The 27,013-nt window shown below is 41.7% G+C and overlaps 1 protein-coding gene across 4 annotated transcripts in view; it reads left to right on the plus strand.

Annotated features, from left to right (window-relative positions):
* FAM135B (family with sequence similarity 135 member B) overlaps window positions 1-27,013 on the plus strand; it is a 477,503-nt gene that overhangs the window by 63,143 nt on the left and 387,347 nt on the right. For all 4 annotated transcript variants that reach the window (XR_010909793.1, XM_060775909.2, XM_067467274.1 and 1 more), the window contains exons 2-3: window positions 314-409; window positions 20,141-20,220. Coding sequence is in view for 3 of the 4 variants with exons in the window: in XM_060775909.2 (XP_060631892.2) it covers window positions 333-409; window positions 20,141-20,220 (157 nt within the window). In the remaining variant the exon portion in view is untranslated. The remainder of the gene's footprint in view (window positions 1-313; window positions 410-20,140; window positions 20,221-27,013) is intronic.

Below are 27,013 nucleotides of genomic sequence, written 5' to 3' on the forward strand. Positions count from 1 at the left end.
TCACGCTGCTCCCCGGAATCGAACCTGCGACCTTTTGATCAACAAGCTCAACAGCTCAGTGCTTTAACCCACTGTGCCACTGTTAGAATTTTCAGTACTGATTAATATTTCATGTTTTGATGTTTTTGCATGTCAGTGTTCAGTAGTTGTACACAAAATGTTAAAATATTTAATGATTAAACCACCAACATGTTTTAATCCAATGATGGTCAATGATGAGAAAATCAATTTTCTTCATTGAGTTAATATCAACATATTAGTATATTCATCTTCTGTATCTTCTCACAATCTTCCTTTTTCATCTATGCTTTAGGTGATGACCTGAAGACATCATGTCGGAGGTCCAGGGAACTGTTGACTTTTCTGTGGAACTGCACAAATTCCATAATGTGGATCTCTTCCAGAGAGGGTAAGTCAGTACATTCATGCAAAGGTAATGAATTAAAATGCATTGAAGTGAATCGGATTTACCTGTTACAGGAAAAATCCTTAATTTATTTCTCATTGTCAGGATATCAGCATTTTAATATATCTAAAATGGTACCAGCTACTAGGAAAATATTCAACAATATTTTAAAAATGTTTGGCAAATTTGGTGTTGGGAAACCAATCAGGAGAATCTTGGACTGAGACAATCTTTTAAGTTTAAAACTTTACACAGAAGTTCAAGACTTCTGTGTAAAGTTCATGTGGTTTTAAAGGTTTTTGTGCAACAACCAACATTTTAGTTTGTTTCAGAAATACTTTCTAAAAGCAACATAAAATACAAGTTTACAAAGTTCTAAAACCTTTAAGATGTCTGTGAAGGCAAAATGACATTAGCATGCTGAGACAGTGCCAGATAAGCCTTCCAGAGGGGAAGGTTTCAGAGGTGGGGTGCCATCATTAAAAAGGGCTAATCTTTTGTGACTGGTATGTTATCATTACCCGGAGGGTGGTAAACCAAGCTCACCCTTTCTCCATTTCCCCCTCCTTATCTCTCTCTCTCTCCTCCAATTTCGTATTATTTTGTAGTCAAAGGGCCTGTCTACATGGTCCCATAGCCCCAAATTGGGCCAGAAGTCAAATTTGGAAGTTTAGATAATGTCCAGGCATTTTTGGTCTTGAATGTAGGATTTATCGTGTCATCAGCAACCAGTTGGTTAAATGTCCTTTGACCAGTATCTGGCCACTTGGAGTGCCTCTGGTGTTGCCGTAAGAAGGTCCTCCCTTGTGCATGTGGCAGGGCTCAGGTTGCATTGCAGCAGGTGGTCAGTGGTTTGTTCTTCTCCGCACTCGCATGCCGAGGATTCCACCCTGTAGCCCCATTTCTTAAGTTTGGCTCTGCATCTCGTGGTGCCAGAGCGCAGTCTGTTCAGCGCCTTCCAAGTCGCCCAGTCTTCTGTGTGCCCAGGGGGGAGTTTCTCATCTGGTATCACCCATGGATTGAGGTGCTGGGTTTGGGCCTGCCACTTTTGGACTCTCGCTTGCTGGGGTGTTCCAGCGAATGTCTCTGTGGATCTAAGAAAACTATGTCTTGATTTAAGTCGTTGACGTGCTGGCTGATACCCAAACAGGGGATGAGCTGGAGATGTCTCTGCCTTGGTCCTTTCACTATTGGCTGCTACTTCCCGGTGGATGTCAGGTGGTGCAATACCGGCTAAGCAGTGTAATTTCTCCAGTGGTGTGGGGCGCAGACACCCTGTGATAATGCGGCATGTCTCATTAAGGGCCACATCTACTGTTTTAGTGTGGTGAGATGTGTTCCACACTGGGCATGCATACTCAGCAGCAGAGTAGCATAGCGCAAGGGCAGATGTCTTCACTGTGTCTGGTTGTGATCCCCAGGTTGTGCCAGTCAGGTTTCGTAAGATGTTGTTTCTAGCGCCCACTTTTCGCTTGATGTTCAGGCAGTGCTTCTTGTAGGTCAGAGCACGGTCCAAAGTGACTCCCAGGTATTTGGGTGTGTTGCAATGCTCCAGTGGGATCCCTTCCCAGATAATCCTCAGAGCTCGGGATGCTTGTCTGTTCTTAAGGTGAAAGGTGCATGTCTGTGTTTTCGATGGATTAGGGATCAGTTGGTTTTCCCTGTAATAGGCAGGAAGAGCACCTGTAGGATAAAACAATGTAGGATAAAACAAGTTAACCCAAATCTCAGTGACCCATCTTTCATTAGAGAAGTCAGGGAATGAGACAGGGGTTAAATAATACATAGCTGGGATATACTATGGCAGAATCCCAATGCACACTGGCTTTTGAACATCTGGGCTTTAGTATTTCACAGAATACTGAGAATTCTGTGTCACAGAGCTCTCATAGTGTAGTTCAGGGGAATATACTAAGTCTAAAGGCATCAGAATTCTGTCTGATATTGGAATCACAGGTTAGAACTTGGATGATAGACCGAAATTGAACATTAGGTTTTATAGACTGTATTTCAGGGGAAGTGACTACCAAAACTACCTCAGGGAATGGTTTCCTTAAGAAAACCCCATGGAATTTCTGAGGTCACTGGAAGGCAATAGGAGACTTGAAGGTGCACACGGATGAGTATCTCATTAAGATACACATCCCAGGATTCCATAGGATGGAGTCATAGGAGTTAAAACGGAATTGAAGCACTGTAACTGTGTAGTGTGGACATCCCTTTCTTTGATCCTTACCCACGTATTGTCAAATTGTGGAGTTTAAACTCAATAAACTAGTTTTTAAAATGCTAGTTCAAAGTGAACAGTTATAGAAAAATGGACAGGAAAAGCTTTACAAGTCTATTCCAAAGTACCACCCACTGAATTTAATGGGATTTTATCCAGGTAAGTAAGTTGAGATATCTGCAACCTAACCATAAACATGTGTCTAAACATTTTGTGGAGAAATTTTAGAAATATCAGCCAATATTTATGGAAGGTTTGGAAATCATGTGGTCCTCAAAGTATGATTGTATTGCACAAGTCAGCAGAAGCAATGCTGTGAATTGTCAAGATTCACAATCCAGGTTTATCTAGAGGGCCATTGGCTTCCACTTGTAATGCATTGCCCTCAATAACCAGGAAATGACATTGAAAATGGTGGGGTGAGTGAATTTATTATCTCAGGATTTTTTGAAGAAGAACGTTTGAAAGTGTTTACTGAATTATAAAGGTCAACCATACATAATACAATTTTTGAAAGGAAGACAAATCTGAAGTCTTCGCCTTCTCTACCAAATTCACTCTACCGTATGTGATTTAATGACTGTTGACAGTTGAGCGTCTGCCAAAAGTAACTTGAAGCTTCTGAAAATCTTTAATAAACTGAGAAATAAAGTTATCCAGATTTGCCAGGGATCAATTAATTGATCTGTCTGCTGGTGTCACATGTCTTCATTCCCTTGTGCCCTTTGTTCTTATGACAGTCAATATTTATTTGCAATTTGGTGTGTTTTTTTTTTCATATATATATATATGAATATAGAGGCTACCAAGTTCGAAGGGGGGGAATAATTCAGAGAAAAGAGATGGAAAAAAGAGGCAGCTTTAAGAAATTGCATGCTGAGTTATTAGAGTCTGCAGATTAAGTGTATGTCTCAGACTTAAAAATGTTCAGCCCTAAAATCAGTTAGGAGTGAAGTAAAGTAGTGTGCCAGAAGCGTTGTAAACAGGCAAAGATTGGAAGCAAGGTATTGTTTGTCTCAAAATATTGGGAACTGCGAAATAGTTTCAGCCAGAAAGTCAAACATTTGCAATTCCCTTCCCTTTTTGACTGGACTTAAGTATTTCAAGTAGGACTACTTCATGCTCACTTTAATAAATTATATGCATTATTTCTCTAGGAGTAAATTCATACTTAATTTCTCTTATACACGTACAACATGACCCCCATACCTAGCTACATCTGATAAAATACAGAAATTTTCTAAATTCTATCATAATTTGGTGATATTTTCCCCATTGAAATGGATATCCCTCTAGGACTTTACTGGGTCCTCCAGGACAACCTTATGCCAACATTTGGTGGAGGAACATCCTAGAAGCATCTGGACGATCTAGAAAATTCTGGAACAAGTAATTCATTTCAATAGGATTCACTATGATATGTGATATCCGGTTTCCTTGGAAAGTTCAGGAACGTAATAATTCCAGATATTGATGTTGCACTGTAGTTGTACTTATTGGGCCAGAGTGCAATGGATTCTTTCTGGTCATGACTTTGTCATCCAGAAATATGAAAATATCCCTTATCAAGGGTAGGTAAAGTCTGGGGCATGTATGCTCTTCCTGAGAGGTTTTGGTGCCTCCCTCCACCATGCATCAAATATGCTCCCAAATGACTTCTAGGGACCATGGGACATTCTTGAGACACGTTTGCATACTCTAGGGTGAAAAAGGTCTTTGGTTACCTCCTGGTACTATTAAAAAGGCTTTCCCTGTACCTAAGATGTTCTTAGGGACTCAAAACTGCAAAAAAAAAGGGTGGGGGGCTTGCTTTGTTAACCAAAACAATTGTTATAGGGAGAATAGAGTGGAAGGGCTGAAGCTTTTCCAGGTCTCCTCAGGAGCTAATGGGACCCCATGGCCTCCCACAACTGCCCACTTTTCACCAAAATCTCTGTGCTATTCTCAACTAGTGTTGAGCCATCAGATAAATTCAATGGCCCATATGTTGAATGACTGTTCAAGAATCTGATTCAATGGCTCACCACTCTGGCAGCATCTGACATAATTTGTTCTGCTCCAGCAAAAAAAGTTGCCTGAATGTTATTCTTCACCACTGAGTGTTACAAATATGTCCTTATTTTACTTTATGAGATGCTGAAGGGTATTGTTGCACATGAGTCAATAATGCATGTGTAACTTGTGTTCCACAAAACTCAAAAAGCATTTAGTTTAATTTCATTCAGCTGTTAACTCTGTGGATTCCATGAGGGATACATCTTAAATATGATAAGGTGAAATTTCCTAGTTTGGAGAAATCTGTGTTCCTAGCATATTCATGGTCATCTTTACCTTAAGGTACGATGAAGAGATTGCCTAGGGTGGTTGGTTCATTTCAGTTGCGAAAGGACAGTAGGTAGGCAGTAGGGCTGGGCGGTTTCGTTCGTTAATTTCGTAATTCATTATTAATTCGTATTTAAATTAGCTTACGATCCGATATTGAGCCATGCAGGAATAGTGTGAGGAGTAATTAAAAATCGGAACAATTTTTCCAATTTATTTCGTATTGTTTCGTAATTGTTTTGTAATTGGTTCAAAATTGTTTCGAAATTGTTTCGTAATTATTTCCGTATGTCTGGTGCAAGTTTTATAGTTGTTGTTTGTTTTATCAATGATAAAAAATAAATTATCACACCAACAGTCAACAACAGAGGGAGAGGGAAGCTTCAGAAGTTCCCCCTGTCCCATTTGGAGGTTTTTTTAGCATATTGCGCAATCGCGTCCGCCATTAACGAATCGATTCAAAATTAACGAAATTTCATAAATAATGAAATTTTGAAATCTCAAAATTTCGGAAGTATTTAGAATTTGGAAACGCTAGTGCCGCCTGGAAATGAATCGAGTTTAGAAACAAATTTTTCCGTGGTTACCCAGCCCTAGTAGGCAGCACTTTCAATTATGATAGTTGTATTTTAAATATTTCACTATATCATTGTTTATTTTATCATTTTAATTAGGGACATTATTTTACTACACTACTATATATAATAAGACATGGGCATCCACAGATTTTGGGTCCTGGAACCTAGCCCCGTCAGATACCAAAGTTCCACTGTCTATCTGTAGTTAATCTTCTATAAACTGGAAATGACAGAATTACATAGGTTGTCACCATGGCAGTTAAGGTGGCATCATGGTACTATAATGTGAATGGGTCTCTGGATTACTTGGCTCAGGTCAGTTTGAAAAATGCATATAGCTTCAACCTTCTATAGAGAGGAATTGTTAGTCAGGTGGCTACACTTGCTATTTCTCAGCATCTACTGCCTGAGGTCATCACCAAGTTCTGCATAATGGGAAGGCTGGCCTTGAACTGGAGATAATTTAAACTACTTATACTGTTACAAATATTTCCACCTTCTCCAATTTGCCTCATGAAAATCTCCATGTGAATTTGAAGGCTCTGGAAGAAATACCAATACGAAACTGGGGAGAGCATTTTGATGTAATACAAGTAAAGTTTTTTCAAATGAGTTTTTGACACTGGCATTTCTTCTTTTTTTTTTCACCTACCTTTGTCTCATGGAGTTTAAATGTACAATATTTTAGATTGGAAACCTGGCAGTGTAATTACTTAAAGTGCTGGCTGCAAAGACAGCAGGTGATTAAATGTAACTCAATCCTTTCATTGGTCTAGCCTAGATATATCCATTAATCTGTGGGCAAGATGGATGCCTATATTTCTTGGCAGTATAATTATATCCCCCAACACCCCCAATTGCAAAATGTTGCAAAATGAATAGTTTGTAATAGAGTAGTGTACTCATTTGGTTGTGCATGAGGCATTTTATGATGATGTCCCCAAACGAGGACGTGGGCTTCTAATGGAACTGAAAATGACACAACCAAGGGAGATAGGTGCTGTCAGACAATAGCAATTACTTAGGGGACAGGAAATGTACACCCTTGAGAATTTCACAGTAGTCACACTGACATTTTGCTTGTCACCAAAATATATCTGTGTGATATTCTCCAGTGTAGTTATTGGAGTCCTGACAAACTTGTGACCCATCAAACAGAATTATGCCAGCTGTGGAAAGGAGATGCCACAAGGAAAATAAAGGGATGGCAGAAACAAGATCTAGTGCAAATGGCTTAAATGTTGAGCAGAACTCCAGAAAACTGAGTTTGAACTATTGAAATACATTGGGTAAGTGGCATTTTCTCAGCCCTAGAAAAAAATGTGTATCTATACAGTACAATAGGTTTGTGCATGGATTTGTTATGGATGTTTGCCTTCAGCTTGTTTGGTTGGTCCGGCTGGTTTGGAAGCCTGTAAAGGCATTGGCTCCGCTGCCATTTTTTTACCGTCCACAACAGAACACTGGCTGTCGAAAATCAGCTGCTTTCGGTTTCTTTCAGTTACATGTGGATTGCAGGGAGGTAGGCAGCCGCTAAAACTCAGGTCTACTCTACAGACCGAAGGGAAAAGTTCATAGAAAGAGTGGTATCTTCACCCTTAATCTTTTAATCTAGGTTTATATGAAGAATATAGGACAAATGATGCCTAAAAAGACAGGAATGGGAGCCTGGGAAGTTCTCCTTATCGCTGCCAATGGGCCAGATAGAAAATGAATCTTTTGGCTTCCCAGATTGAAAATGGATTTCTGTCCTCCTGAATTCGAGAGGTACCTGAACAATGATTCAAGACCCCCACTGATATCCTGGACACTGAAACTGCTCACAGTTTATCCAGATTGCACATGCCTACTGTACAACACATCCAGTTTGAGTCCCCTTCAGGGTAGAGAAAGGCAGGGTACAAATAGAGTAAATAAATAACTTTAACTGCCATCACTCAATACTTTGGAATCATGTGAACAGTGGCTTTATACGGTCTTTAGTTATTTCTGCCAAGGGTACTGGTGCCTCCCCAAACATAACTCCCATGATTTTATATCATAAGCCAGGCCCGTAGCCAGGATTTCGATTCGGGGGGGGGGGGGGGCTGAGATTTTTCAGGAGGGGTTTGGGGGGGCTGAGTTTTTTTTTGGGGGGGGCTGAGTCTGAGTGAAAGAGGGTCTACCCTAGCCAACCTTTTGTATCATTACCCCAATACCCACATGCATATGGGATATATTGAGTATGGTGATCAGATCATGATATGAATAAATATAAGTTTAAATAATGCACCAGTAAGGCCTTTTCGTGAACCACCATGAGAATTTCAGGGGGGGGGGGGCTGAAGCCCCTCAAGCCCCCCCCCCCCCCCCCGGCTACATGCCTGTCATAAGCCATGGCAGTTAAAATTGCACCAGACTGCATTAAGTCTTGCCAAGAAAACCCCTAAACTGGCAATAGCTTGAAGGCACATAGCAACAATTTTAACAGCTTTACAATCTTGCTGGGAAGCCTTTTTTGTTTGTTTGTTTGTTTGTTAATGGGTGATTTAGAATATTGTAAATAAATAAAGAATGATTTAGACAGTGTTTCTCAATCTCTGCCCCACCAAGTGTTTCAACTTCAGCTCCCAGCAATCCCAGTCAATTTACCAGCTGTTAGAAATTGTGGGAGCAGAAGTCCAAAACATCTACAGGAGAACAGTTTGAGAAATACTGACTTAGATGAATTCCCAGGAATTTTTTTAAGTGTTTCAGATGGAAAAGCAAACAATCTGGAATTCCAGGCTTCCATAGGACTCTGTGGATTTCCTTAGGATCCATTTCCAGGTGTCCCTGAGCTTAGAGTCAAGAAAACGTGCACATGAGTTAAAGAAGACCCACTTGTGATTCACTCTGATGTTCTCTTCCCTTTCCACTTATCTGACATTTGTAGAAATGCTCCAACAGTTAGCAGAAATTAGCATTTTAGATTTTTATACAGCTATTCTTTACACCTGACCTTTAGACACCCAGACAGGGATCTCAGTCCTCAATTATGTCATCCTTGCATGCAAATGCGAATGGTTCTTGTACAATTTTTTGTCATTGCAGGATAATCTGGGGATTTTTTGTAGAAATATACAAACATTGGCTCAAAACAGCAGAGAAATGTGTTTCCTGCCCAAACAAACATTTTATTGTGTAGAAAACAGTGTTTTCTTGACAGAAAACCTGTTTTTGATGCAAGTATTTGAGTGCATGGGAAATATATATATATATATATATATATTCCTCTAACATGACTTTGAAAAGCTTGAATAATAATAATAATAATAATAATAATAATAACAATATCTCATTTGCTGTGACATACTGTGTTTTTGTGTCAGTAAAATAACAACAACAACAACAACAACAAGAACAACAATAATAATTTTCTAAATTGCACCCCTCTATCTGAAGGAACTCCAAATATAACACAAAAACTTGACAAATAACAGAAAGAAATGCAGAAATTTTAATATTCTTCCTGGCAAGTTTTACCAAGTGTTGAAAAACTTGTTTTCCACAAGAAAATTAATACAGTTGGCTCTCTATATCTGCAAGTATATTTGCAAATGTGGAAAACCCACAAATAATCATATTAATTTATTTACTTGGAAGAACTAGGAATGCTCTCGGTCCTGCCACTGTCACAGGTGTGTTTGGTGGGGATGAGAGACAGGGCCTTCTCAGCAATTGCCCCCAGTTATGGAACTCCCTTTCCTGACAATATTAGATCAGCCCCCTCCTTCCTGTCCTTCAGAAGGTTGGTGAAGACCTGGCTGTGGAATCAAACCTTTGGGGCAGTGCAATGAAGCAAAACGGTGTTCTGAGATGGTTTTTAAGTAACTTTTAATGTGGATATAAGTGATTTTAATGTTTGTACATATTTATGGTTTTATGTCCCATTATTGAATGTTTGCCGTATATATGTTTTGCTTCGCCCTGAGTCCCTTGCGGCATGAGAAGGGTGGAATATAAATGTTTTAAATAAATAAATAAATAAATAAATAAATAGGAATGTTTTAAACTTCACACTGGAGGACGTAGAGAGGTGTTCTCTTTATAAATCTCTAGGAATTGCATCTCGATTTAAATGGCCATCTGTCAGGAGTACTTTGATTGTGCTTTTCTTGCATGCAGGAGGGTTGGACTAGATCAGTGGTTCTCAACCTAGGGTCCCCAGATGTTTTTTGGCCTACAACTCCCAGAAATCCCAGCCAGTTTACCAGCTGTTAGGATTTCTGGGAGTTGAAGGCCAAAAACATCTGGGGACCCCAGGTTGAGAACTACTGGACTAGATGGTCCTTGTGGTCTCTTCCAACTCAATTGTTCTATGATTCAACTTTATGGTCAGTGTCATGCTGAAGTTGCACTGGAGACCTTATTGTTGCACTGGAGAACTTAAATCTGCAAAAGTTAAACCTGCAATGTGGCCGGTTGACAACTCCAAGTATCCCTTTCATTTCTATACCCGGCAGTGTATATAAGCCCATAAATCTAGCCACTGATGGGGGCTGACTAAGGCATATCTCATTGTAGGTGAGTTCTGATGAGGCAATTGGCCCTGACATCTCCCCTAGGATGCTAGCGGACTCTGCCAGACTCAGTGTGCTCCAATAACATTAGAGGTTTCTGGACCAGGTGCCAAGTTCTTGAAGACATTCTCATGAAGATAGCAACTTCCATTTCTTCCGCACAGGAGGACCTTTTGCAAATCACAACTGAGTCATGTTGGCAAAGGAACTTTGGAAGGCATCTCTCTGGAAGCATTTTCCACATGGTAAACAGGAATCTTCAATCTCCAGGGTTGTCAGTCTGGCATTTCTACTCAGTACTAAATGTACTTTTGAAGTATTTCTTCTGCTCAGAAGGAAAGAGAGGAGCAAACATGCCCAGTTGCCAACAGCTCAGTCAGAACAACAGGTGAGCTTGAATGCATTCCAGAAATCCCCCTTTGAATATTCCAAACACTAGCTGGGCTTTTAATCAAAATTAGAACGAAGCTCTGGATTTATATTTATATTTCCAGGTTCTAGCAGAGATATGTTGGTGTTTCACAACTGTCTTTGGGTTTGTAAACTGAACATTTGTCTGTATGTTTAAGAGCTTCTTTCAATTTTGAAATGCCTTTCAACTGGAAAATATAGGATTTATCAAATTTATGATAGAGTGTGAAATGACAATGTGGCCTAGAGTATTTGAAGGGCCATATTTTCCCATATAAGGATCCCCAAAAGTTTTTGGTGGAGGCAGTTTTCTATATACCACCACCTTCATTGGATTCCTGGTGGAAATGCCAGAAATGCCAGAAAGAGTTCACTCTGTTACTGCACCTAGCAGTTGTAACAATTCCAACAATCCTGAAACAATTTCAGCAATAAAAGGTCTTCACTTGCTACTGAAATGACAGAAAAGAAAGAGCCATCTTGAGCTTCCTAGGTAGGGAGGTCCAAAGTCTGGGAGCAACCGTGGTCTTATCCAGCATTCCCACCAGACGTGTCTATGAAGGTGGTGGGATGAAGAGAAGGTCTTAAAGCTTAAGTAGGGAGGTAACTGCAGATAATCTAAGGCCCTTCCAGACAGGCCCCATATCCCAGGATCTGATCCCAGGTTTTCTTCTGTAAACAGGATTATATGAGTCTGCACTGCCAGATAATCTGGGATAAACAAAAAACCTGGGATCAGATCCGGGGATATAGGGCCTATCTGGAAGTGCCCCTACATTCAAGTCAGGTAAGGCCCCATCTAATGCAGTTTGAACTATGTTACAGTGGTCAGTGTAGACTCATATAATGCAGATTGAACTGGGTTATATGAGTCTACACTGCCGTGAAATCCAGTTCAGTACAGTTAATCTGCATTCTGAAATTGCATTATATGGCAATATAGATGGGGCCTTAGACTTTATAATTCATAGCCAGCATTGTGAATTTTCATAGAATCATAGAATCAAAGAGTTGGAAGAGACCTCATGGGCCATCCAGTCCAATATCCCGGCCAAGAAGCAGGGATATTGCATTCAAATCACCCCTGACAGATGGCCATCCAGCCTCTGTTTAAAAGCTTCCAAAGAAGGAGCCTCCACCACACTCCGGGGCAGAGAGTTCCACTGCTGAATGGCTCTCACAGTCAGGAAGTTCTTCCTCATGTTCAGATGGAATTTCCTCTCTTGTAGTTTGAAGCCATTGTTCCACGTCCTAGTCTCCAAGGAAGCAGAAAACAAGCTTGCTCCCTCCTCCCTGTGGCTTCCTATCACATATTTATACATGGCTATCATATCTTCTCTCAGCCTTCTCTTCTTCAGGCTAAACATGCCCAGCTCCTTAAGCCGCTCCTCATAGGGCTTGTTCTCCAGACCCTTGATCATTTTAGTTACCCTCCTCTGGACACATTCTAGCTTGTCAATATTTCTCTTGAATTGTGGTGCCCAGAATTGGACACAATATTCCAGATGTGGTCTAACCAAAGCGGAATAGAGGGGTAGCATTACTTCCCTAGATCTAGACACTATGCTCCTATTGATTCAGGCCAAAATCCCATTGGCTTTTTTTGCCGCCACATCACATTGTTGTCTCATGTTTAATTTGTTGTCCACAAGGACTCCAAGATCTTTTTCACACGTACTGCTCTCGAGCCAGGCATTGTCCCCCATTCTGTATCTTTGCATTTCGTTTTTCCTGCCAAAGTGGAGTATCTTGCATTTTTCACTGTTGAACTTCATTTTGTTAGTTTTGGCCCATCTCTCTAATCTGTCAAGATCGTTTTGAATTCTGCTCCTGTCCTCTGGAGTATTGGCTATCCCTCCCAATTTGGTGTTGTCTGCAAACTTGATGATCATGCCTTCTAGTCCTTCATCTAAGTCGTTAATAAAGATGTTGAACAGGACCGGGCCCAGGACGGAACCCTGCGGCACTCCGCTTGTCAGAATTTTACTCTGAAACAGATGGGCATTTAGTATAACTGTTATCTCACCCTTCCCCTTTAATTAAAGTCATCTTTGATGTGCCCTTGTGGTATGAAAAGTAACTAGTTACAGGTAATAATTACATTGCTTGTCGTGCATTAATTCCAAACTTTGGAAAGTAGAAGAAAACCTTTCTAAGAGTCACGGCAAGCTATTTTTAAACATAATAAAAGTTATTAGACAAAAGGAAAAGCAATCAGGGGGATATTGTCTTCCTACTCACCACATCCCCATGCTTCATGGCATTCATGTCTGGTTCTTGTCAGTTCCCCACTGCCCCTGCTTTTTCTTTCCTCTTCCATACCTCTGGCAGGTGGAAATGAAATGCTATTTACTGGCTTTCCTATTATGCTCCATTTAGCCTCCTTGTCTGTTCCCCCCTCCTCTTCCCTCCCCTCTTGTTCCCTGTTTCATTACGCATCTAGAGGGGGAAAAGCAAAGGGAGGAAACTGCAAGAATGCCAACACACAGGAGCAAATAAAAGGCAGGCGGCACCACTGTGGTGCGCCGAGAAGGGCATGAGCTCCTGAGGTGAGCATGAAAGGCGTTTTCAAGCAAGCCTGTTCATGTGGTTGTCAGAAAACTGCGGGGGATGAAAGGGTTCAAGCTTTTGATTTTCCCCATGTCTGGGAGTGCAAGCTCCTGAAAGCAAAAGTGCCATTTGATTTCAAAGCTAAAAATAATAACAGAATGGGAAACAACAAAAAGAAAACAAGGAGAAGATCCAATCTGTGGTTTACCCACATCACATTTTTGAAGCTTATCCTTCTATTTTGAAGCTTAGATGGATGAGGCAGAGGCTTAAAAGTAAAGTCAGTGAATGTTGCTTTTCAATGCATTTCTAGAAAGCACATGACAACACCATGAGATAAAGCTGATGGGCCCAGAGAGCAGTTCTCATACTTCATGTGGCTTATCTTCTCCAGTGCAAAATGCCATCAAATATCTGCCTTGCAGTAGGGAGAAGCCTTCTTCTTTCTTTCCTTCCTTCCTTCCTTCCTTCCTTCCTTCCTTCCTTCCTTCCTCCCTCCCTCCCTCCCTCCCTCCCTCCCTCCCTTCCTTCCTGAAATAGGAATCGGTCACTAGTGCTGGCTGACATATCAGTAGGATGGTGACTCTGCTAAGGATCTGAATCCATACATTAAAGAAGTCCTCCTGGGCCATGTCTATGCAAATCAAATCAAGTGTGTGCATCTTGCAACATGACACACAACTGATTTATCCACAGAACCACTGTTCCAACTGTTATTCCAATGCAAGAGGAAGTGGAAATTCCTCCAGAGTTTCCAGGAAGTTCTGAAGTGATTTTGGTATTTTTGAGGTGTGGACAGCTGGATCAAGCTGGATTTAGCATGACCCAGTATCCACACATCAAGTGACCCATTATTGTGCTCCAGACTTACTCTGGGTGCAGCTGAGGAATGTCCCTGGAATCCTTTTACTGTCCAGGTGGTTAACCTGGCCAAGAGCACATTGGAGTCACCACCACCATTGGAGGCCCTGCTCTCGGCCCCACCTTTATCACAAGTAAGGCTGGTGGGGACGAGAGACAGGGCCTACTCAGTGGTGGCCCCTTGCCTGTGGAATTCACTCCCCGGGGAAATTAGGTCGTCAGCATCCCTCCTCTCCTTCAGGAGAAAGCTGAAGACATGGATATGGGACCAGGCATTTGAGTAGTCTGACAGGGTAACAAGGTAATGATGACTAGAGTTGGAAAGGACTATGGCAATGCTAAACGGATTGACAGATTTTAGGACACAATGAACGTGGGCTACAGAGCTGTTTTAGCTGATATTATATTGTGTTGTATTGTACTGTATTAATTGTCTGTTTTTAATCTATTGTGTGATTGCTATTGCATTTTATTGTAATTATGGGCATCGAATTGTGCCGGATGTAAGCCGCCTTGAGTCCCCCCTAAGGGGTGAGAAAGGCGAGGTAGAAATAACCGAAATAAATAAATAAATAAATTACTGTTTTGCCAATTAGAAGCAACTCCCCTGCAGAACCTGCTGGAAATGTCAACCGTGCTAGTTACATGACAAAATATTCTGTTGTAATCTCATCAGAAGTAGTGCCATCAGCAAAGCCTTGCCAGGGAACTGCTTTTGGCTGACAAAACCACAACGATAGACTCAATGTGGTCTCAGCCTGGCTGGCCGTCTGGACATCAAAAGGTTTTGAGGGATCCTCGTGCACTGCATTTGGAGCATGTCTAGAGCACAATACTCTGGGTTATTTGAGTAAATATATATGCTAACATAGAGTTTGAAAACTATGGCCAAAATGAATTCAGTATCTTAAGAACTTCTTTTAAAGTTGGATTAAAATGTTTCACAGATTCATCAATGCAAGTGAAAAGGTTGTTAAAAGTACCAGAAAACATTTTTACATTTTCTTTTTAAGCATGTAGAAACTCTGACAAGAATAATCCCAGGCAGATGAAAATCTTCACAGTTTGGGGCCTATCCTGTGCACAAATGCCATTGCTTTGCATGGAATTTTCTAAGAAATAGCATCTTCCATACAGAAAAATATAGGGTTCATCTACACCGTAGAATTAGTAGTTTGAAACCACTGCCATGGCTCAATGCTATGTCCTCGAGCATGATGCTCTGGTCACTTTTTAGAAGTATACAATTGAATTACCTGGAGGACCAAGAAAATGCCTAGAGATGACATTTTTTTCTGACATGGGTAAATGAAACCACAGGGTTCAGTCCTGAGAATACAGGAGTCATATTGTATAATACTACATTGATGAGTGATAGTGCTGCTCATGCTAATACTACTGTCACTTCATCATCATCCTCTTATCTCATAGGCAATGATTTGTTTTCCAAAAAGTGCGAGAGGGGGAAAAAGAGCCGATTTGTCAAATTTATTGCATTTAGTAGCCAAATGGTATCTAAGCAGTTGGCTCACAAAAGTATTTACTGAATAAAGAGCAAGGACAGTTTGTGTTGCTGTCATATCTGTGGCTCCCAGTGTTAAATAGTCTGGCATTTGAAATGGAGAAATGCAAAACCAGCATTTTGTCTTGACACAGAAGAATTTATCATCCTGCGGGATGCCTCGAGAAACACAGTTGTGATCACAGTGTGTCATCACCCCGACAGATTGCTACTCTACCACTCTGACAGCAAGCTTTGCCACTTGCCAGTGACAGATTACTCTGGCACATACTTTTTTGCTATTCCCCAGACACATAGGGTATCAGTGAGCCCAAAGAGCAGCCAAGGGTACAGGAAAACATTGCATCTGGTATTAAGAATGCATGCTTAACAAGCTACCTACCTATCTACTTATGAACCAACCTTATCTACCTAACAAATATACCCACCAACGAGTCTTTCAGAGTATGGCTTAGTTGTCTCTAATTTGCACACTCCACTTACCTTCTCCACCTTTAGTTTAGTTTGAAGGAGGATATCAGAACAGAGGTGCATCTTGGATACACAATTTTAGGTGGTTGATCCTGCTTTAACTATTCTGCCATGCTATAAAATTCCAAGCTTGGTGCGGAATTCGAAATTTTCTAGTGCATTCCCTGTGAATTACAACACTGGGCCTATTTTGGTGGAGAATCTTGTGTCTCTCTTGCCAAATTAGAAATGTCAGGATTCTGTAGGATGAAGCCATAAGTAAGTAATGTGACTTTTAGTTTTAGGTGGTAATGAATCTTAAGGAGTAAGTTTGGACTTTCTCATTTGCTGTCATGCCCCTTCAACATCGAAGGCATGTCAGCTGCCAAAGAACAACTGCTCTATGAACTGTGCCGAGATAAGAAATGTGACGTGCTGTGTGTCCAAGAAACACACAGGGATGAACGACAGAAACGACCCAAAGTTCCAGGAATGATCCTAGTAGCGGAAAGACCACATGCGCAGTATGGAAGTGCTGTCTTTGTCAAACCAGGCCTCCAAGTCAGCAGCGCCCACAACACTGAAGAAAACAATATCGAGGTTATAACAGTAGAGCTTAATAACATCACTATCACCTCTGTGTACAAGCCCCCAAATGAAGATTTCTGCTTCTCCTCCCCCGAGAACTTTGACAGGCACCAAAGGGCGGTAGTAATTGGTGACTTCAACAGCCATAGCCATGTATGGGGCTATGCCCAAGAGGACAGAAATGGAGAGGCTGTCCTGTCCTGGTCTGAACTGCACAAACTATCACTCATCCATGATAGCAAGCTCCCACCATCCTACAACAGCGGGAGATGGCACCGAGGTTATAACCCAGACCTCCTATTTGTGAGCGACAGCATCGTACAGCAATGCACCAAATCAGTGGGACCACCAATCCCAAACACACAGCACCGACCAATAATATGCCAACTGTTCCCAACAATAAGGCCTCAGGAAGTTCGATTTAAACGAAGATACAACTTCAGAAAGGCAGATTGGACTAAATTCTCAGACATGTTAGACGACATGATCACATCGGTCGCGCCAATCCCTGAGGAATACGAACATTTTATTGAAATAGTGAAAACCTGCTCACGGGCCTCCATACCAAGAGGCTGCAGAACCCACTACCTCCAGGGCATTACTCCTGAAACAGCCGCCTTGTTGGAAAACTATTACAGGCTCCACAACGAAGACCCATTCAGTGAGCAGACTCTTCAGGCAGCGCAGAGCATTGTGTCCTCCATCTCTGAAGCCAAGAAAGAACAGTGGATCAAGTTGATCACAGAGGTTGACATGGGCAGGAGCAGCCAGAAGGTGTGGAGGCTGCTGAGACGGCTGAGCAATGACCCCTCACAAACTAATACCCATGCCAACATAAAGGCAGATCAGATAGCACACCAACTCTTGAAGAATGGGAAACCCAACCTCGCCACCAAAGTAGGAAAGAAACCAATAGCCAGACAACCAGAGATTGAGAACAACAACCTCCATGAACCCTTTACATCTAATGAATTGGACATGGCCCTCAACAAATGTAAGAATGGCAAAGCAGCTGGCTTGGATGATCTACGGATGGAACAAATCAAGAACTTTGGTCCAAAAGCAAGGCGCTGGCTGCTGGAGCTGATGAACAACTGCACTGCATCCTGTCAGATCCCCAAAATCTGGAGGAAAGCAAGAGTCATCGCCATCTTGAAGCCAGGCAAAGACCGTAATGACCCAAAAAGCTACAGACCAATCTCCCTGTTGTGCCACCTCTACAAAGTTCTGGAGAGACTCATCTTGCATAGAATTATGGAAAAAATAGACCCCTGTCTGATCCCACAGCAAGCTGGCTTCAGAAAAGGCAAAAGCTGCACATCGCAAGTGCTGAACCTGACCCAGCACATAGAAGATGGCTTTGAAAAACAGCAGATCACAGGAGCTGTCTTCATAGACTTGTCAGCAGCCTATGATACTGTGAACCACCGCCTCCTCCTGAGAAAAATGTATAATATCACAAAGGACTACCACCTCACCCGCCTCATAGGAAACCTGCTACAAAACAGGAGCTTTTTTGTTGAGTTCCAGGGCCAGAGAAGCAGATGGCGGAAACAGAAGAACGGCCTGCCTCAGGGGAGCGTGCTTGCTCCATCCATGTTCAACATCTACACAAATGACCAGCCACTGCCAGAAGGGACAGAGAGTTTCATCTATGCTGATGATCGTGCCATTACTGCTCAAGCAGGGAGCTTTGAGATGGTAGAACAGAAGCTCTCCGAAGCTCTATGTGCTCTTACTGCCTATTACAGGGAAAACCAGCTGATCCCTAATCCATCTAAAACACAGACATGCGCCTTTCACCTTAAGAACAGACAAGCATCCCGAGCTCTGAGGATTACCTGGGAAGGAATCCCACTGGAGCATTGCAGCGCACCCAAATACCTGGGAGTCACTTTGGACCGTGCTCTGACTTACAAGAAGCACTGCCTGAACATCAAACAAAAAGTGGGCGCTAGAAACAACATCATACGAAAGCTGACTGGCACAACCTGGGGATCACAACCAGACACAGTGAAGACATCTGCCCTTGCGCTATGCTACTCTGCTGCTGAGTATGCATGCCCAGTGTGGAACACATCTCATCACACTAAAACAGTGGATGTGGCTCTTAATGAGACATGCCGCATTATCACGGGGTGTCTGCGCCCCACACCACTGGAGAAATTACACTGCTTAGCCGGTATTGCACCACCTGACATCCGCCGGGAAGTAGCAGCCAATAGTGAAAGGACCAAGGCAGAGACATCTCCAGCTCATCCCCTGTTTGGGTATCAGCCAGCACGTCAACGACTTAAATCAAGACATAGTTTTCTTAGATCTACAGAGACACTCGCTGGAACACCCCAGCAAGCGAGAGTCCAAAAGTGGCAGGCCCAAACCCAGCACCTCAATTCATGGGTGATACCAGATGAGAGACTCCCCCCTGGGCACTCAGAAGACTGGGCGACTTGGAAGGCGCTGAACAGATTGCGCTCTGGCACCACGAGATGCAGAGCCAATCTTAAGAAATGGGGCTACAGGGTGGAATCCTCGGCATGCGAGTGCGGAGAAGAACAAACCACTGTCCACCTGCTGCAATGCACCCTGAGCCCTGCCACATGCACGATGGAGGACCTTCTTGCGGCAACCCCAGAGGCACTCCAAGTGGCCAGATACTGGTCAAAGGACATTTAACCAAATACCAAATTTACAAAATCTGTGTGGTTTTTTTTCCCGTTTTTTTTCTTTTTCTTTTTAATCTCTGTGTTTGTTTTGCTCTGTTAGAATTGTAATACAATGGTTGCTGATGACACGATAAATAAATAATGCCCCTTCCATACAGCTGTATCAATTCCTACATTATCTGCTTTAACTGGATTATATGGCAGTGTAGACTCAGGGCACATCCAGACAGCCACTTTAGTGTGGAAACTTCCATAATAAAAAGGGGGCTGTCCAGATAATGTCCTGGAAAAACCTGAATTAATTCACCACAAACCAGGAAGACCCTGGTTTGTGGCGAATTAATTTGATAGTTAGTTTATTCCACGCCTTCTTGAAAGGCATGGGATAAACTCACAAATTCATGTTTATTTATTTTATTTATTAGCTTGGAAAACTGGGGGAATACCAACCCCCTCCCCAAAAGACACCCAAAACAGAGTAAAAAAAACCTAAAAGAACTCACCCGGCCTCCATGAGGTGGCTGCTGGAGTTCTCCTGGCACGTACAATGATGCACTAAGAGAAAGGAAGGGGAGGAGGAAAATGACGCCTGCCCCCCCCCCCCCCGCCTTTCTCCTGGCCAATCATTTGTATGTGCCAGAACTCTGGCAGTTGCCTCATGGAGGCCAGGTGAGTTCTTTTGTTTTTTAATGCTGTTTTGGGGGGCTTCTGGGGAGAGGGTTACAGTGTTCCAATATTCTTCCGGGAATTCCTGGAAGAACATCTGGACACCCATCCCAGAAAGTGCATGCTTTCTGGAGTATGTGTAGAACGGCCCCAAGGAACATCCATGTTTTTTAAATGTGATGGTCTTGGGATAAAGGCCTGTCTGGAAAGGCCCTCAGATAACCCAGTTCAAAGCAGATATTGTGGATCATCTGCCTTGATATTCTGGGTTATTAGGCTGTGTGGAAGGGCCCTCCCTAAGGATAATGCCAGCTTCTGTAATATATTTTCTTTCTCCTTCTTCTCCTTTCAGGTATTACTTGGTGCATGCAAGTCTGAAAGTCCCATCTAGAATCCCACATCGGGTGTTGGCAACTATTGTGGAACAAACAGGTGAGAAAAAATTGAATGACTTGAATGGAGACAAATATAAGCTATTCTGAGTAAGAAAGAGTGATTTTTATAACCTATCAGGCCCTACACATCTCAAGTCTGGGTTGTCTAAAAGGACTGTACTCTATGTTTAGATTTTGGGGGAGGTCTTTCTCTCAATCCTACTTCTCTCCATACATCTGGGTAAATGTCTTTTCATTGGCTGCCCCTGGCTCTGAAACAATATTATTTCTAGAGAGGCTTTATTGACCCTTTTGATTGTGCCCTTCCTATCGAAAACAAAGTCTCTTTTGTTTCTACAGGTCTTGTAATGAAAGAGCTTTTAATAATGTGATGTAATATCCATAAGTCGTGCTTACTTATTGGTTAGTTTTTAAAAAATTGCTTTCAAATCTATAGATATTTAAATAATGTTACAGGTTAAGTATCCTTTATCTGAAATGCTTGAAACCAGAAGTATTTTGGATTCTTTCCCCAGAGTTTGGAATACTTGCATATATGTAATGAGACATCTTGGGTATGGCTCCCAAGTCTAAGCGTGAAATTTATGCTTCTTTCAGATATACTTCTCCTTGGTTTAAGTCTACTGGTTGCAAAGAAATGCTTTTGGGTTGGAAAGATTAGCTGTTTACAGGAAATGTTGCCCAGGGGATGCCCAACTGTATTTACTCAGTCTTCAAGGAAGCTCTTTCTGTGTCCCCTGTTTTTGTTAAGAGTCACAGCGGAAAGATTGGTGCTATAATACAGATATTTGAAATCAAAGTTCATAGCCACATAAGATGCTTATATTCACCAAGTGATTTTTAAAACGGTTTCTTAGTCTGCTATTATTGCAGCATCTTATGCCAATAAACACAAGTTGTTGTTTCTGTAGCTTCCATTAATTGGTCCTACATCCAATTTTAAGTAGTTTAATTTCACAACCAGAAACTGCAACATTAATATCTAATCAGCAGATCGACTGTGATGATATTGGATCTCCCTTTGGGAGAAAGGTGGGATATAATTTCAATGAAATAAGAAATATATCTTTGCCATATTTATCATATTTAAAAATAAAATACATATTTATTTTAAAAGGCCACGCAATTAACAACTTGCAATACATTAGTATTTCTTGAGCTGTCAATGTTATAGATTGGACTTGGACCACTAAATCAGATTCAAAATATTTTAGTATTGATGTATCAAGCGATGCATTGATACCTATGCATTTCAGTGTACTCAATCTCAAACACATCTTGAACATAAATCCCACTAATAACAGAATTCTAAAACAAATTTAGAGTTTGGGTACGTGCAGGGGCGGCTCAACCCATTATGCAAAGTAAGCATTTGCAGTATAGTTGATTTTGCCCAGGGGCACTCTTGAGGCGCTCTTGGGGGAAAATAGACCTTGACATATGCGAGTTGTAGTTACAGGGATGTATAGTTCACCTACAATCAAAGAGCATTCTGAACTCCACCAATGATGGAATTGAACCAAATATGGCACACAGAACTCCCATGAAAAACAGAAAATATATATCAGTGATTGGTTGGGGGGGGGGGGGTGCCAAAATACTGTTTGCTTAGCCTTGAAAATTACCTAGGGCCGCCTCTGGGTACGTGACTATGGGCCCTTCCACACAGCCCTATATCCCAGAATATCAAGGCAGATAATCTCACAATATCTGCTTTGAACTGGGTTATCTGAGTCTACACTCAGATAATGTGGGATTTTCTGCCTTGATATTCTGGAATATAGGCCTGTGTGGAAGGATTCTGAATTAATTCAGTGATCTCTCCCCCAACACACATATACATTATCCCATTTGTTCCAAAGCCAACTCTAGAGGCATTGGAAACTATTTGAGACCAATTTTGGGGTGACGTTTAGCAGTATGAGGACAGAGAAGATTTTAATTGTTCCCCCAGTGAATTTAAGCCCCAGTCTTCTGCATCCAATCTCCTTTAGTTCATTAATGCCCCTTCTTAAAAGAGAATGTGCAAGACTCTGGCACTGGTTCTCATTTAAGCACTTGTAATTTTTTTCTCTCTGCTCTCATTGCTTGTGTTATCTCCACTCTCCAGTTGTTTCAGAATGCCTTTTATCCTTCTCTTCCACTAAATTGATCCCATCACACCCCCTTCTGCTGATTCCTTTTTTGTGCTTTTCCTCAGCACTCTTTCCATACCTATCCCTTTCTTATAAAGCTCTCTCTTTCATCAACCAAGACAGCACTTCTGTCCTCATCTCCCCTTTGCAGGATGAATTACTGGTGACTCCAGTGGTCGGATGTCCTTTTTTCCTTCCTAGAGATGTTTTCCTCATTTTCCTTTATCATCTCTTTTTCTTGTCTAATTTGCTGTATTGTTGTGACAATATAATAAACTTCACCTCCCAGAGCTTTGAAATACCACACTAACTGCATTTTGTTACTGTTTTTCAAGGCATCCAATCTGAAGCTTCATACTATGGATGCAATTCTTCATTGTATTTGTTCTTAAAAGAAGCAATTAGTGATTTTAGCTTTTTTTCTTGTTATGATATATATATATATATATGGAAATAATGTCATTTTCAATGCCTTTTTGCAATGGGGGACTTGGATACTCTCTGCCCTGGAGTGTGGTGGAGACTCCTTCTTTGGAAGCTTTTAAACAGAGGCTGGATGGCCATCTGTCAGGGGTGATTTGAATGCAACATTCCTGCTTCTTGGCAGGGGGTTGGCCTGGATGGCCCATGAGGCCTCTTCCAACTCTTTGATTCTATGATTCTATACCCCAAAATTTCATGTGGTTGTTTTCTGCAGAAGACAATGTTGTGTCCATAGCAAACAACATTTTCTATGCATGGAATAGCATATCTACGAAGAAATATTATGTTCCTTGCAGAAAAAATACAGTGGTTTCCTATGCAAATCACCTGCTGGTCCTTCTACCCTGATGCTATAAATATGTCTTAAATTAGTTTTGGAGGAATCAGTTTCACTGTGTGGGTGATCAGATTGACAGGTCTGGAACTGGTCTGAGGCCAGAAATGTGATTGCATTAACAGCAGAACATGGCTCAAACTACTCTGCGGGGATTTGCCCCCCATTTCTGAGAGAGATGCACATCAGCACTCTGGAGGCATGAGGGGTGAAAAGAAAGTAACATGGCAGGAGTGGAGGGAATCAATAACCCCTCCTAGAGAGAAATAACCCCCTGCTAGTCAGACATGCTCTTGGGGGATTTTTGGCAGTCCATTGCCATCGCCTCCTCCTCCTGAATCTTACAAAGAATCATAGAATCAAAGAGTTGGAAGAGACCTCATGGGCCATCCAGTCCAACCCCCTTCCAAGAATCAGGAATATTGCAATCAAATCACCCCTGATAGATGGCCATCCAGCCTCTGTTTAAAAGCTTCCAAAGAAGGAGCCTCTACCACACTCCGGGGCAGAGAGTTCCACTGCTGAACGGCTCTCACAGTCAGGAAGTTCTTCCTCATGTTCAGATATCAGCAAGGACAGGTATACAATGCTAATTTTGCCTGGGATATTTTGGGATCTGCTGCAGTGCATTAAAGGGCTCAACTCAGACTTTCCTTGGACCTTCTGCACTGTGCTGAGTATACCTTGTGCTGCAGTATACATTAGCGGAATGTGTATTGTTGCTTCAGTCTTTGAGCCAAATGAAATGTTCAATGGAGATGGGACCTACTTCTGAATTTGGCACAAAGTCAGCCCTGACTTGTGAAGATTTTCATCAATCCAGGACTTTTCTTTCTTAGTAATTGAAAAATATGTTTTTGAGAATATTTGAACATTATTTTTCTTGCTACCTCTTACAGAACATAATTGATACCATATCTGTTTATAGCAATAGAGTTTCTGTTTTACATATTTAACAGTCACACTGCTGCATTGTTACCAGTTTATTTATTTATTTATTATTTACAACATTTCTACCCCACCCTTCTCAACCCCTGAGGGGGGAATCAGAGCGGCGAACACTGGCAGAAATTCGATGTCACAATATTACAATATAACAGCAATATAAAACCATTAAATACATAACAGATTAAAACAGTAACATTAATTATACAGTCATATAACCATTTCAGTTATCATTACAATCATCACTTGGTCCAGTTCAATGTCCAAAGTGCTGTTGTGCTGCTAGCCAAAAGCCTGGTTCCAAAACCATGATTTCAGTTTTTTCCTAAAGGAAAGAAGGAAAGACGCCAAACTAATCTCACTGGGGTGCAAATTCCACAAGTGAGGGGTCATCACCAAGAAGGCCCTGCCCCTCGTCCCTACCAGACTCATTTGCGAGACCAGTTGGACCGAGAGCAGGGCCTTCCTGGTGGATCCCTGGTGGATCTTAAACTATGAGGCAATTTAAGCTTTATAGAGCTTGAGCTCTCTAAATCTCACTGAACATGCTCAATTTCCTTGAAAATAAGACATCTGCTGAAAAGAAGACCCAATAGAGATTTTCCTGAATTGCTAAATATAAGGCCTCCCCAAAAGTAAGACCTAGCAAAGTTTTTGTTTCCCCCTGGTGGCCAGAAGCTGCCATACCATCCCTGCTGTACAAGTGGTTCAGGAACTGCTGTGGGAGATGGTTACAGTCTCCAGACAGTGTGTGGAAGCAAGGTACTTTACAGCTGTTATTTTTGTGGCCCTATGTGTGAGGACCAGTGTATTTATTATATACTGACAACTACTGTACAATATACAATTACTTACTTACTTACTTAGATAATTCCTCGTAGCTCGAGGATGATGGAACAAAATTAACCACTGTACATGGCATTCATTGACCTTGCAAAGGCATTCAACACAGTGAATTGCAGTGTTCTCTGGACCATCCTCCAAAAATTGGGCGCCCTGAACAAATTTGTGAACATCCTGTGGCTCCTCCATGATGACATGATGGCAACAGTCTTGGACAGCAGTGGCTCCCAAAGTGACCCATTTAAGGAGGAATCAGGTGTCAAACAGGGATGTGTTATTGCCCCAACCTTATTTTCTATCTTCATTGCTATGCAACTTCATCTTGTACATAGGAAGCTCCCCACCAGAGTGGGAATCATGTATCAGACAGATGGCAAGCTATTTAACCTCAGCAGACTGAAAGCCAAAACCAAAGTGCCGTTGTGCCTGCTAGCCAAAACCCTGGTTCCAAAATCATGATTTCAGTTTTTTTTCCTAAAGGAAAGGAGAGAGGACGCCAATCTAGTCTCGCTGGGGAGCAAATTCCACAAGCGGGAGGTGGGGTCACACCTGAGAAGGCCCTGTCCCTCATCCCCACTAGATGAGTTTGCAAGGCAGGTGGGACCGAGAGCAGGGCCTTCCTGGTGGATCCCCAGTGGATCTTAAATTATGAGGCAGTTTAACCAAGGTCACAACAACATCTGTTGTAGAACTCCAATATTCTGATGATAATGTCATCTGTGCGCATTCAGAAGAAGACTTACAAACTACTCTAAACACTTTTGCAGCAGCATACAAGAAGCTTGGTCGCTCATGGATCATCGAGAAAACCAAAGTGTTCTTCCAGCAGTCACCAGCCAATCCCTCTCCAATGCCAGAAATGCAGCTTAATGGTGTAACATTAGGAAATGCTGACAATTTCCGCTACTTGGCAGCCACCTCTCCAACAAAGTCAACATTGACATTGAAATACGACATTGACTGAGTATATAATAAATGTCATTTTTTGCTTCAACAATAAATGTGAATTCTTCTTCATAGAAAAATAAAACATCCCCTGAAAATAAGACCTAGCACATCTTTGGGAACAAAAATTAATATAAGACACTGTCTTTTTTTCTGGGAAAATAGGGTAGCTATGACATGGGGACTGTAATATTGAACCTTCTCTACCAAATACCTCTGGTGCCTAACTAAACTACATTTCCCAGAATACCATAGCATTGAGCCATGGCAATTAAAGTGGTATCAAATTGCATTGTAAATGCACTAAAGATAAAATGAAGCACCCCTTTCCTTTCCTTATCAACTGTTTCAATTGATGCTTTAAAAACCACCCTATCACTCACTCAAATCAAACCACAACTTTCAAACTTTGCTTGGGAAAGCTGGTATCAATGTATTATATATTGAGAGGCAGACTGAAGTCAAAGTCATCTATCTAAAAAAAAATGTAATGTTCATTTGTGGGATTAACATAAGTAAAAAAACCAGTGGACAAATTGACATGAAATTTGGACACAATACACCTATCAAGCCAACAAGTGACCATCACTCATAAAAAGACTGCAAAACACAGTGGAAGGGATTTAAAGAAAAAAGCAAAAAGACACTACAGCGCATGCACAAAAATGACTCCCCCCCCCCCTGGCAAACAAAAGATACAATAGCATATCAACACTCTATTCTGGACTACAGTTCCCAGCATCCCCTAGACCAGGCCCTTTAGGAGAGTAGGTTGATCCAAATGCACTGCTTCCAAGCTGCAAGCTTTCTTCTCCTTGGATTTCTTTGAGAGCATCCCAATCCATGCATATTTCCAATTTCCTATTCCTGGACTGCAACTCCCAGCAATCCTCCAGATAGATAAGATAGATAGATTAGATAGAGATAGATAGGCAGGTAGGTAGACTGATTGAACAGGAGGACTTCTGGGAGTTGCTGTCTAAGAATAGGTAGAGAAAGAAGAGAAAGGAGAAGGGAAAGAAAAGGGGGGAAGGAAGGAAAGAGGAAGAGAAGGAAAGAAAGAAGGAAGGAAGGGAAAGAAGGAAGGAAGGGAAAGGATGGATGGAAGGAAGGAAGGAAGGAAGGAAGGAAAGAAGGAAGGGAAA

This window comes from Anolis sagrei, chromosome 4 (genome assembly GCF_037176765.1).
Source record: "Anolis sagrei isolate rAnoSag1 chromosome 4, rAnoSag1.mat, whole genome shotgun sequence".
NCBI classification, from domain to species: Eukaryota; Metazoa; Chordata; class Lepidosauria; order Squamata; family Dactyloidae; genus Anolis; species Anolis sagrei.